The sequence below is a fragment of the Ovis aries genome, chromosome 14 (assembly GCF_016772045.2).
Source record: "Ovis aries strain OAR_USU_Benz2616 breed Rambouillet chromosome 14, ARS-UI_Ramb_v3.0, whole genome shotgun sequence".
NCBI classification, from domain to species: Eukaryota; Metazoa; Chordata; class Mammalia; order Artiodactyla; family Bovidae; genus Ovis; species Ovis aries.
This window is the reverse complement of record NC_056067.1, coordinates 45,438,162-45,451,791: the sequence shown is the minus strand read 5'-3', so window position 1 is coordinate 45,451,791 and position 13,630 is coordinate 45,438,162. Positions and strand designations below refer to the sequence as shown.

General features: G+C 47.2%; 1 protein-coding gene across 2 annotated transcripts; it reads left to right on the top strand.

Moving 5' to 3' along the window:
* Window positions 1-9,722: 9,722 nt before the first annotated feature.
* Window positions 9,723-13,153, top strand: KRTDAP (keratinocyte differentiation associated protein). Of its 2 annotated transcripts, XM_004015216.5 has the most exons (6): window positions 9,723-9,831; window positions 11,072-11,110; window positions 11,206-11,247; window positions 11,425-11,469; window positions 12,279-12,326; window positions 13,000-13,153. In XM_004015216.5, the coding sequence occupies exons 1-6, from the start codon at window positions 9,745-9,747 to the stop codon at window positions 13,036-13,038; spliced, it is 300 nt and encodes a 99-aa protein (XP_004015265.1). In that variant the 5' UTR covers window positions 9,723-9,744; the 3' UTR covers window positions 13,039-13,153. The 2 variants fall into 2 exon arrangements, with proteins under 2 accessions (XP_004015265.1, XP_004015266.1); XM_004015217.4 differs by lacking the exon at window positions 11,206-11,247.
* Window positions 13,154-13,630: the final 477 nt, after the last annotated feature.

Sequence of the window (13,630 nt, the reverse complement as noted above, 5' to 3'; positions counted from 1 at the left end):
TGAGCCACGAACACTCACACTTTCCCGAGCTCATCTGGTTAGGGAGGGCCTTGCAGTACCTCCTCGAAGCCACAGGGGGGAGAGCGCGTCCGGCCCGGGGCTGCCGCTCTGTCCTTCAGCTGACTTGACAGCTGGCTTCCTTCAGGGAGCGTGAGTGAGCCACAGAAACTGCTGGACCTCACGTTGCGTCCTGCCAGTCCCTGAGGGATTGAGGCAGAAGCTGAGGATTGAGGGATCAGGTGGTCAACATAGTTCTGGACTTGGGGCGTTCATGGTCCAAAGGGCTGAAAGCCACCCTCTAAAGTTTAAAGCACGGGGTGAAGCAGGTTGAGGCCCTCTGGTATAAAGGATTCTCATAAAACAGCAGGCCAGCCCTTTCTCCTGCCGGGACCTCTGAAGCAGCTTCTTGATGTAGCCTCTGGCTTTTGAGTTTCTCCTAACATCCGTTCTCCCACAGCAGCCAGGGAGGCTCCCCTGCTCAGAATCCCCCACAAACCCCACTGTTGTTTTCAGTGGTTAAATCATTTCTGACTCTTTTGCGACCCCATGGACTGTAGCCCGCCAAGCTCCTCTGTCCATGGGATTCTCCAGGCCAGAACACTGAAGTAGGCTGCCATTTCCTTCTCTAGGGGATCTTCCAGACTCAGGGATGGAACCCGTGTTTCCTGCATTGGCAGGTGGGTTCTTTACTGCTGAGCCACCAGGAAAGCCCACAAATTCAATTAACCGTTGAATAAAATTTCAACCCCTGAGCACGGCTCAGCTTGTTCTGGCTCTGGTCTCTCTGTCCAATGTCAACCCAGATGTGCTTGGACAGTCTCCCAAAGAACACTGCTGTTACCTGTCCCTGAAACCCCGGATCATCGAAAGGCTAAAACCTTAATGACTTTTGGTCTAAATGCAAATCCCCAAGCCAGCTTAACCAAGGACACCTCCCCAACCACTCTGACATCACCTGGTCTTATTTTCTTCACAGAGCTTGTCATCCTCTGAAATGATCTTGTTTCTTAATTTTTTTGTTAGGTTATAATCTGTCTCCTTTAATGGAACAGAAGCTTCATAGGACAGGTTTCTGTCCATCTCGAATCTTTAGCACTAAGAGCCAAAAAAGCTGCTTAATAAACATTTGGGAATTAGAGAATGGAAGAGGGGTCAGCATTAAGTGGGTTCAACAAAGTCTTAGCCTCTGTCAGCCACTTGTGAATGTAGTTTATAAGGTATAAGAAGTATTGAGATAAAGTAGGTAAATGAGATGGTCTGTCTCTAAGTTGGTCAGCTTTTATACCGTATTCTGGGAATATTCATCCATGAGAACTGCATGAAAATTTCCCAATTCAGTCATCATTTGATATTTTTGAAAAAACAAAAGTAATTCTGCTATCTGTCTAGCACAGGTCACTGTCAAGCAGTAACAAAATCTTTTCACGGAATGTATTAGTCATTACCCTCGGGCTTTTATAACCTTGGTTTGAATCTATCATAATGAAATAAAACTTTATCTCTTGAAAAAGAAAAAAAAGAATTAATGGGCTGCATCTAGGAAGTCTTCCTGGGAGAAGTGTAAGCAAAGTGTACATAGAGCAGAGGGTGGGCGGCAAGGGAAGAAGCCAGACCTGCTGGGCAACGTGACTGCATTCTTGGGTGTGACCACACACCGACATAAGGAGGAAAGGATGGGACAGGGATGCCCTGGGCTCTGCCTCTCCATGCCCCACACCTCATACCCTGGCCCCCTTTCTCTCCAAGGATTCTAGGCTTTTCACTTCGATGTTCCCCAAGACCCAGAGACCCTAGCATGCAGCCCTTCCCTGAGCCCAGGGAGGCTGGCTCCCAGCCCCTAGGTGTGTCTGTAATGTAGCAATCAGGGTTGGGCCTCGCCTCTCACCCACACTCAAGTTCTGGCAGATTTGGGGCGGAGTGGGCCAAGGCCTGTGGGAAAACAGGGGCTTACTGCTATTCTCGGAGTGAGAACTAGGAGGTCAACCAGACTTGGGGTTGGGGTGACACAGAGGCAGCCTTGGTGACTCTGCCTGACTCTACTTACCCTATGGGAGGCAGCCAGAGCAAGGCTGAACCTGGGAAGATTCTCCTGCTGAGGGTCCCATTAACTGAACTGTGGGGACTCTCTCTGCCAATGAGGATCCTCCTATGCCTCTCTTCCCAACCTGCCCAACCACTGGACACTGGACACTTGGGAAACACAAACTCACTGAGGCAGTTTAAATGGGAGAAGGGGAGACAGCTGGGAGAGAGGAACACTAGACTCTAGATCAGCATTTAGATCATAAATCTTGCAAAGCCAAAATTACCCTTGAAAATCAGTTCAGTTCAGTCACTCAGTGGTGTCCAACTCTTTGCGACCCCATGAATCACAGCACGCCAGGCCTCCTTGTCCATTACCAACTCCCGGAGTTCACTCAGACTCCCGTCCATCGAGTCAGTGATACCATCCAGCCATCTCATCCTCGGTCGTCCCCTTCTCCTCCTGCCCCCAATCCCTTCCAGCATCAGAGTCTTTTCCAATGAGTCAACTCTTCACATGAGGTGGCCAAAGTACTGAAGTTTCAGCTTTAGCATCATTCCTTCCAAAGAAATCCCAGGGCTGATCTCCTTCAGAATGGACTGGTTGGATCTCCTGGCAGTCCAAGGGACTCTCAAGAGTCTTCTCCAACACCACAGTTCAAAAGCATCAATTCTTCAACGCTCAGCCTTCTTCACAGTCCAACTCTCACATCCATACATGACCATCGCAAAAACCATAGCCTTGACTAGACGGACCTTAGTCGGCAAAGTAATGTCTCTGCTTTTGAATATGCTATCTAGGTTGGTCATAACTTTTCTTCCCAGGAGTAAGCATCTTTTAATTTCATGGCTGCAGTCACCATCTGCAGTGATTCTGGAGCCCCCCAAAATAAAGTCAGCTACTGTTTCCACTGTTTCCCCATCTATTTCCCATGAAGTGATGGGACCAGATGCCATGATCTTCGTTTTCTGAATGTTGAGCTTTAAGCCAACTTTTTCACTCTCCTCTTTCACTTTCATCAAGAGGCTTTTTAGTTCCCCTTCACTTTCTGCCATAAGGGTGGTGTCATCTGCATATCTGAGGTTATTGATATTTCTCCCGGCACTCTTGATTCCAGCTTGTGTTTCTTCCAGTCCAGCGTTTCTCATGATGTACTTTGCATATTAGTTAAATAAGCAGGGTGACAATATACAGCCTTGACATACTCCTTTTCCTATTTGGAACCAGTCTGTTGTTCCATGTCCGGTTCTAACTGTTGCTTCCCGACCAAGAAGGTGTCAAATGGAAATAATCGTAAGCCTGGCACGGCCAGTTGTTTTGTTTTAACTCTTAATTTTATATTGAAGTATAGCCGATGAACGACACTGTGGTAGTTTCAAGTGGACAGCAAAGGGACTCAGCCGTGTGTATACATGTAACCATTCTCCTCCAAACTGCCTTCCCGTCCAGGCTGCTACGTAACATTGAGCAGAGTTCAATGTGGCACACCCAATTTGTTTTTCTCCAGAACGTGAATGGAATTTCTTGGGTTGTGCACATGAAACAATAGGCTTGTGTTTAGAGGCATTATATAAAAGCACCTATCTTTAAACACTAGAAGACTATCTTTAAACACACCCTTGGTGTGGCAAAATGCTCAAACTATAAGAGGCATCTGGAATCTGAGGCAATTACAGTTTCATTCTGGGGCATATGCTCAGTGAGGACCATTTAATCTTAGTTCTCTGTTTCCAATTGATAAGAACACAGCTTCAGTTAGTCAGTTCAGTTGTTCAGTTGTGTCCAACTCTTTGGGACTCCATGGACTGCAGCACGCCAGGCCTCCCTGTCCATCACCAACTCCCAGAGTTTACTCAAACTCATGTCCATCGAGTTGGTGATGCCATCCAACCATCTCATGCTCTGTCGTCCCCTTTTCCTCCCACCTTCAATCTTTCCCAGCATCAGGGTCTTTTCCAATGAGTCAGTTTCTCGCATCAGGTAGACAAAGTATTGGGGTTTCAGCTTCAGTATCAGTCCTTCCAATGAATATTCAGGACTGATTTCCTTTAGGATGGCCTAGTTGGATCTCCTTGTAGTCCAAGGGACTCTCAAGAGTCTTCTCCAACACCACAGTTCAAAAGCATCAGTTCTTTGGCACTCAGCTTTCTTTATAGTCCAACTCTCACATCCATACATGACTACTGGAAAAACCAAAACTTTGATTAGACCGACTTTTGTTGACAAAATAATGTCTCTGTTTTTTAATATGCTGTATAGGTTGGTCATACTTTTTCTTCCAAGGAGCAAGCATCTTTTAATTTCATGGCTGCAGTCACCATCTGCAGTGATTTTGGAGCCTCCAAAAATAAAGTCTGTCACTGTTTCCACTGTTTCCCCATCTATTTGCCATGAAGTGATGGCATGATCTTAGTTTTCTGAATGTTAAGTTTTAAGCCAACTTTTTCATTCTCCTCTTTCATCAAGAGGCTCTTTAGTTCTTTGCTTTCTGCTTTAAATGTGGTGTCATCTGCATATCTGAGATTATTGATATTTCTCCCAACAATCTTGAGTCCAGCTTGTGCTTCATCCAGTCCAGCATTTCTCATGATGTACTCTGCATTTAAGTTAAATAAGCAGAGTGACAATATACAGCCTTGATGTACTCCTTTTCCTATTTGGAACCAGTTTGTTGCTCTATGTCCAGTTCTAACCATTGCTTCCTGACCTGCATACAGATTTCTCAAGAGGTAGGTCAGGTGGTCTGGTATTCTCATCTCTTTCAGAATTTTCCACAGTTTATTGTGATCTACACAGTCAAAGTCTTTGGCATAGTCAATAAAGCAGAAGTAGATGTTTTTCTGGAACTCTCTTGCTTTTTCAGTGATCCAGCGGATGTTGGCAATTTGATCTCCGGTTCCTCTGCCTTTTCTAAAACCAGCTTGAACACCTGGAAGTTCACGGTTCACGTACTGTTGAAGCCTGGTTGGGAGAATTTTGAGCATTACTTCACTAGCATATGAGATGAGTGCAATTGTGCGGTAGTTTGAGCATTCTTTGGCATTGCCTTTCTTTGGGATTAGAATAAAAATTGACCTTTTCCAGTCCTGTGGCCACTGCTGAGTTTTCCAGATTTGCTGGCATATTGCGTACATCACTTTCACAGCATCATCTTTTAGGATTTGAAATAGCTCAATTGGAATGCCATCACCTCCACTAGCTTTGTTCGTAGGGATGCTTCCTAAGGCCCACTTGACTTCACATTCCAGGATGTCTGGCTCTAGGTGAGTGATCACACCATCGTGATTATCTGGGACGTGAAGTTTTTTTTTTTGCATGGTTCTTCTGTGTATTCTTGCCTCCTCTTCTTAATATCTTCTGCTTCTGTTAGGTCCATACCATTTCTGTCCTTTATTGTGTCCATCTTTGCATGAAATGTTCCCTTGGTATCTCTAATTTTCTTGAAGAGATCTCTAGTCTTTCCCATTCTATTGTTTTCCTCTATATCTTTGGATTGATCACTGAGGAAAGCTTTCTTGTTTCTCCTTGCTATTCTTTGGAAATTTGCATTCAATTGGGTATATCTTTCCTTTGCTCTTTTGCCTTTCACTTCTCTTCTTTTCATAGCTGTTTGTAAGGCCCTCTCAGACAAGCATTTGGCCTTTTTGCATTTCTTTTCCTTGGGGATAGTCTTGATCCCTGCCTCCTGTACAGTGCCACAAACCTCCGTCCATAGTTCTTCAGGCACTCTGTCTATCAGATCTAATCCCTTGAATCTACTTCTCACTTCTACTGTATAATTATAAGGGATTTGATTTAGGTCATACCTGAATGACCTAGTGGTTTTCCCCACTTTCTTCAATTTAAGTCTGAATTTGGCAATAAAGAGTTCATGGTCTGAGCCACAGTCAGCTCTTGGTCTTGTTTTTGCTGACTGTATAGAACTTCTCCAACTTTGGCTGCAAAGAATATAATCCATCTGATTTTGGTATTGACCATCTGGTGATGTCCATGTGTAGAATCTTCTCTTGTGTTATTGGAAGAGGGTGTTTACTAGGAGTGGTGCATTCTCTTGGCAAAAGTCTGTTAGCCTTTGCCCTGCTTCATTCTGTACTCCAAGGCCAAATTTGCCTGTTACTCCAGATATTTCTTGACTTCCTAATTTTGCATTCCAGTCCGCTATAATGAAAAGGAGATCTTTTTTTGGGTGTTGGTTCTAGAAGGTCTTGTAGGTCTTCATAAAACTGTTCCACTTCAGCTTCTTTAGCGTTGCTGGTTGGGGCATAGACTTGGATTACTGTGTATTTAATGGTTTGCCTTGGAAATGAACAGAGATCATTCTGTCATTTTTGAGATTGCATTTTAATTTGCTGAAATTAATGTATGCCTGCTCAGAGTTGCCGTCTATGGCTGTGCAGGCCACATACCACAAAAGGACACTTGAGACTTTCTTGGTTGTCCAGCGATTAAGAATCTGCCTGCCAATGCAGGGGACACTGGTTCAATCCCTGGTCCAGGAAGATCCTACATGCTTTGGAGTAACTAAGCCCATGGGCCACAGTGATTGAGCCCGTGCATTCTAGAGCCTGTACTCTGCCACAAGAGAAACCACCGCAAAGAGAAGCTAGAACCACAACTAGAGTAGCCCCCACTCGCTGCAACTAGAGAAAGTCCATACAGCAACAAAGACCCAGCACAGCCGAAAATTAAGCAAAGAAAAATTAAAAAACAGGACACCTGTTGCAGAGGACTAGTAGGGGTTCCCTGCAGCTTTGCCCCCCAGCTCTCAGGGTGTGGGTCTAATTCCTACAAGGCTCTAGGTGTGCAGGCTGAGACCCCCTGCAAGACACAGTACAGGAAAGGAGTGATACAGGTGCCGGCTCTGGAATCTGGGGTTGTAATGCTGGCCTCACCACGCCCTGGCTGTGCGACCAAGGGTGAGCGGTTTAACCTCCGTGTGCTGTGATTCTCCTGCCTACAGACGGTAGATAATTGTAATACCCGCCTCACAGGAGCTCTGTGGGATTTCAGTGAGATCACGCACTCCGAGCGCTTAGCGCAAGGCCTGCCACAGAGTAGGACATCAATAAACTGGCTCACGTTATTATTGGCAGCATTTGCATGAGGTGGAAAGGAAAACAGGGAAATCAGTTTGTTGCAAAAGTTCTCTGGAGCCGGAGAGGTGATGGTGCTGGGCTGGTCTGTTTTTCTAGGTGATCCAGGCCGAAGTGCTCCTTCGTTAGCAGGTCTGGTGGGACCTCTTTACATCACATCGGCTCTCCTTGGTCGAGTCTTCATTTTGGTCATTCTTCATTATTATTTCTGTATTTTTATTTACAGCTGCTTTGGGCCTTAGTTGTAGCAGGTGCGGTCTGTTGTTTGGGTGTGCAGGCTTCTCTGCAGTTGTGGCTCACGGCCTTAGTTGTCCTGCAGCACGTGGGATCTTAGTTCCACGATCAGGAATTGAACCTGTGTCCCCTGCGTTGGAAGGGGGATTCCTAACCACTGGAACACCGAGGCAGTCCCAGTTGGTTCATTGTTCATTCAGCTTCATTCACTGTTGACCCTATGCTGAGAGAACTGTGGTTAACGAGCTCCTTCAGGCCCTGTTAATTAGCTGGTAAGAATTCATTACGCATTAAAAAACTCATGTCCTCCAGAAAACCTTTTTGGGAGGTGCTCCACCCATCTGTCATTTTCTCACTTGTCCCCTCCACGAGCACCAACCTTGTGTGACATGCATGGTGACCTGGTCATCCGTGCTGGATGGTTTCTCAAACACTGTCTCCTCAGACAGCTCTGCAGAGGGGGAGGTGCTGTTAGAAAGACAGAGGAGGCTTCCTGAGGCTAAAGAGGGGCAGGATGTCGGGGACTGGGGTGTGGGGACAGGAGGAGAATTAAACCGATGTTCCAGCTTCTGGGGTTCAAGAAGACTGTTGCTGAGAAAGACCCAGCTCTCCCCCACTACGCCTGCTATCTCTGTGAAGCCCATCAGGCTGGGGTGAAGAGCCCAGTCTTCTTTTTTTAAAGGTTTTTTTTTTTTTTTTTTTGATATGGGCCATTTTAAAACTCTTTATTGAACTTGTTACAATACTGCTTCTATTGTTTATGTTCTGTTTTTTTGGCCATAAGTTTTGTGAGATCAGAGCTCTCAGACCAGGGATCAAACCCACACCCGCTGCACTGGAAGATGCAGCTTTAACCGCTGGATCACTAGGGAAGTCCTAAGAGCCCACTCTTAAAGAAGATCTTGCCTTGTCCAGGCAGCGCCCATCTTCATTCCAGAACCTCCCTGTTACATCAGGAACTGGTTGGGCTGCCTGAACCTCGCTGCAGAGAAGGCTGCTTGATGAGGGTGGTTTGTTGCTTTGAGATGATACAACTTCCAAGCTGGGGGAGTGGGGTGGGGAACAGAATCAGCTCAGCGAAATGGTGTAGGCACTCAAAGTTTAGCACCTAGAGCCCATCTCCAACTGGGTAGCTCTAAGACCTGTTTTTGCTTTCCTGTGTTTCTCAGTTCTCTGTCTAAGGTCAAGATAGTTACCTCTCTGAAGATCCAAGAGTAAAAGGTGGACAGAGGAAGAAAGTGTACAACTTGGTGGAAGGATGTTTATATTCTAAGACGCTTAATCTAGCATCTGTAGAATCTCGCTCCATTCTAAGGCGCGGTGCTGGGGGATATAAAGGTGATCAAGATATAGTCCTTGACCTCAAGGAACTTGACATTCTAAGAGGGAAGAACAGAAGTGACTCTAGGTACCATGCCAGAGAGATACAAATGAACTGCTATGGCAGTTCTGAGGAGGGAGGGAAAAGTTTTGGAGTCAGGGATAACAGGTGATGAGAGATATCAAGGAAGCTTTATCTAAGATGGGTGTTGGGTTCTGAGAACAAAAGTGGAGAGAAGAGAAGGCAATGGCACCCCACTCCAGCCCTCTTGCCTGGAAAATCCCATGGACAGAGGGGCCTGGTGGGCTGCAGTCCATGGGGTCGCTAAGAGTTGGACACGACTGAGCGACTTCACTTTCACTTTTCACTTTCATGCATTGGAGAAGGAGATGGCAACCCACTCCAGTGCTCTTGCCTGGAGAATCCCAGGGAAGGGGGAGCCTCATGGGCTGCCGTCTATGGGGGTACACAGAGTCGGACACAACTGAAGCGACTTAGCAGCAGTAGCAGCAGCATGGGCAGCTGCTTGGAGGAGGGAGTAAAAGGGTAGTTTTGGTAAGGAGTTCAGTTTGGCCAGAACATGAGGTATGTGCAAAGGGAGTGAAAGGAAGAAAAAGTTAGAAAGCTGGGTTGAGGCCAGAGCCTGGTAGGCCTTCAGTGACAGTGTAGGGAGTTTAGACAGAATTGGATAGGGTGGGAAAAAGCCTGAATTATAAACGAGGAACCAAGAGCTACAAGGAAAGGAGACAAAGATGAAAGGACAGGTTGCTTGGGTGCCACTGCCAATCACTTGGAGGGACAGGTCCAACCTGTCTCCATCTCAGCTCTGTTTGCATGAAGAACCCCATTGCTGGCTCACCTTTGTAGTGCCCAGGGCAGTACGTGAATTGAGAAATCCAAGGTAAGTAGGGAACAGTCCACACCTCCCCTTCCCAGAGCCCCAGGGGTGGGCAATAGGATCTGGAGGTGAGTCAGTGGGGCGGGGACCCCAGTTCTGCTCAGATCTGTCTCCCTGGGAATATAAAGGGCAAGCCTTGGGTTGCCTTGTCTCAGAGCACCCCAAACTTGCCATCATGAAGATCCCCGTTCTTCCCGTGGCTGTTCTTCTCTCTGTCCTGGCGCTCCACTCTGCTCAGGGGGCGGCGCTGGCCAGCTCTGAGGTGAGCAATGTCACCTGGCTTCTCTTATTAGCTGATTTACTCCTCAGTTTCTTTATCCTCCATCCGTTACTGGAGAAGTGGCTCTTACCTCTGGCCATTCCCAGGGGCTGAAGGGGAAGCTGGGTCTCTGAGGAAGGGAAGACAGGAGGAAGGAGACAAAGCATTCCTGGGAAGGGGCAGAGAGGCTTATGTTTCTGGAAAGGATGGTCAAGTGTGGGGTGGAGGCTGGACATCCTGAGAGGGGACAGGGGCTGAGGCTGGTCATCTGGGTTCAACCACACCTTTTTTTGACCTCAGGAAAACCCCTGAGGTCCCTCTCTTCCCACCTTATCCCACTGTTGGGGGAGAATGTCCACGCTGGATATGAAAGTCAACGACTCCACTGCGTAGGATGGGAGCAAATGTCGTTGGGGGGCAAAAGGGGAGGTGGCACGAACTTACCCCAGCTCAAAAAGGACAGTCCATATGCCACCTGCCTGCTGCTAAGTGGGAAAAGGTACCCGGTGTGGCCGGAGTTGAAAAGTTTTCCAGAGAACCTGGAAATCTGATTTATGAACTCTTACTAATTAAAAGTGTTTAATTCAAATTAAAAAACAAACAAGCCAAATTACGATGCGATGTCAACATTTGGGTCTAGCCTGTGGGCTACTGTTTGTGACCGCTGTTGTGGGAAGGAAGAAACAAGGGGGGGTGAAGCTGGGCAGCTGAGTTGGGGAGGGTGACAGACTGGAGGCACTGAGGTCCGGGGATGGGGGCTTGTACCAGCTGGAGTAGAGAGATGGAGACCGGGACTCTGGTGGCAATCAAGTCACAAAGCAAACCAAGCTCCATCAACTAAAGGCAGAAAGGGGTCCCACCTGCCTGCTAATCTCCCGCGCCCAGCTTTGTGGGTTAAGTGGGGGTGTCTCAAGAACACCCCGAGCCTACCACAGAACCACACAAGCCAGTTCTTCTTGGGAGGAGTCCTCTTTTCTCCACCCTCTCCTCCTGCTGCGTACAAGGGATGCAGGCTTGGGCTCCGAACTCTCTGCCTCCCTCATGCCACCCTCCAATCCCTTTCTTGTCACCTGTATATCTGTCTACCGTTCGCCACCATGCTGGGACAGAGTGGGCTAACTGAGGCCCCCCGGGATGGAGAATGGGGCTGGCCTGTGGAGGGCGGCAAGGGGCAGAGAGGCTTTGGGGAAGGTGATTTGCCATCAGGCTATCATTTAGCCCCTTTCTCTTCTTCACTTTTCAGGAAGAGACCACCATTGGTAATTATGCAGCAGGACCCGAGGTAAACCACCTGTTTTCGCCGTCCGACTATGAGTTTGTCCCCTGTCTCTTCAGTGTTCTCCAGTAACTTTCTTAACACCCTGCTTCTTTGCCTAGGCCTTTAATGCCCAGTTCCTGAACATTGACAAGTTGCGATCAGTAAGTTTCATTCTCTAGAGTGGCCTCCACACACACTCCCATCCTCAAGGAGACTGATGCCTGGGTGGAGAGCTTGCAGGGTTTCCTCGGTCCCTCACTCTTCCCAGAGGGCCAGGGGCTAAGCTCTGTCCTTCCCTGGAAGTGACCCTCTTCTGGTCCCTTTCTCTCTCTGCAAAGGCTTTCAAGAACGATGAATTCCTGAACTGGCACGCTCTCTTTGAGGTAAGAGCTTGGGTGCCCTTTCTCTCCTGATTGTTTCCCCGGGTAGGGGCAACACATCCTGGTCTAGCCCTTTTGGTGCTTTCCTGGGTTCTAGGAGGGAGTAGCTGTCCCGCTGGAATGCTGCCCAGCTAAAGAAAGTTCCCCTGGGAGGCGGTCGTGGCCACACTTCGTTTCCCTAATGTGACCCACAAAGACAATCCCCGAAAAGTAAGAACTTAATCAGTCGAGGGTTTATTCAAACCTCATCCTCATCCTCCAGGAAGAAAATGAGGTCCTAAGTTGAGTGACTTACCTAAATTTAGAAGGCTAAAGCCAAGGACTTTCCTGGTGGTCCGGTGGATAATGCAAAAGGGGCCCGGGTTTGATCCTTGGTCAGGGAACTAGATCCCACATGCCACAACTAAGACTCAGCATAGCCAAATAACTAAGTGAAAATAAATATTAAAAAAAAAAAGAAAGCTAAGTCCATGGCAGAACTGAAAGTAGAGCCTGTGGTGCGTGATCCTGCACATCCTATGTGCCCTCACGCAAATGTCTTCAGTTCTCTGAGCCTCAGTTTCCTCATCTGTAAAGTGGGTATGATGTCAGTACTGAAATCAAAAGATTGCTGCAAAGACCAAGTGAAATCGTGCCTGTAAAGTAGTCTGTGCAAGGCAAGCACAGATTACAGGCTCAGAAAATATTCATTCTTACTGTATTTATAAGACAATGACACCATCACCACTTCAGAGAACTCTGCAACAAGAGCTTACTGATCCGTGTTCACCTGACCTGTAACACATCACTCTCTTTCTCATTTTCTGTCTTAGTCTATCAAAAGGAAACTTCCTTTCCTCAACTGGGATGCCTTTCCTAAGGTAAGAGGAGGTGGGCGTTAGGAGAGAAAGGAGGCTGGGGGTGAGGGAAAAAGCAGAGGATCTGAGCAGGAGAGTAAGGAAATGAAAGCGGGCTAAACGTTCTTCTGACTAAAGCTAAGTCAGACAGGGAACGGCAAATATCACATGATATCACTTATATGAGATATCTAAAAAAAAGCTACCAATGACCTATCTACAAAACAAAAACAGAGTTGCTGATATGGAAAATAAACTTATGATTGCCAGTGGGTAAGGGAGGGGAGGGATAAATTGGAAGATTGGGACTAACATACACACACTACTACAAATAAAATAGATAGCTAATAAAGACCTGCTGTATAGCACAGGGAACTCTACTCAATACTCTGTAATGGCCTAGATGGGAAAGGAATCTAAAAAAAGAGTGCATATATGTATAACAGATTCACATTGCTGTACACCTGAAACTAATAGAACATTGTCAATCAACTATGCCGCAATAAAAATTTAAAACACAACAACAACAAAATAAGTCTAAGGGAAATTGCAGCCACTATAACTCAGAAGAGAATAGGAACTTAGACCAGAGCAGTGAGTCCTCTCTGTCAGAACCCCACCCTATCCTGGACTTCCTTAGGATCCTGGCTTCCCGTGCCCCAGGGTCTCCAATCTGACTGTACCCTCTCTCTCTCAGCTGAAAGGACTGAGGAGTGCAACTCCTGATGCCCAGTGACCCAGAGACCCAGCGCTGCTGATGCCACTGCAAGAGCGGGCTACTGATCACCATCCTATGATCACCTTTTGCTTGCTGCCTCAGTAACTCCAATAAAACATTTTCCAAACAAACAGCTCCTGCATCTGCATCTCTGTCCTTATCTTACTGGGCTCTCAAAAGGAATTAAGATGGAGTGGGATCCAAGGCTGGTAGGCAGAAATTTTGACTTCTGAGAGGATGGTAAGTAGAAAGGGCTTCCCAGGTGACGCTAGTGGTAAAGAACTCATCTGCCAAGGCAGGAGATGCTGGAGATGTGGGTTTGATCCCTGGGTTGGGAAGATCCCCTGGAAGAGGGCATGGCAACCCACTCCAGTATTCTTGTCTGGAGAATCCCTTGGAAAGAGAAGCCTGGCAGGCTACAGTCCCTGGGGGCTCAAAGAGTTGGACATGACTGAGTGTGTGTGTGCACACACACACATACACACACAGAGGAAGTAGAGAGGGTAGTAAGTAGTGAGATAGGATGAAGTGGGAAGGGCATATCAGGCTGGCAAGAGACCCCCTGTGTCTTAGCTCCTTAGCACTGGCTGACATCCTTGAGGAGCATGAA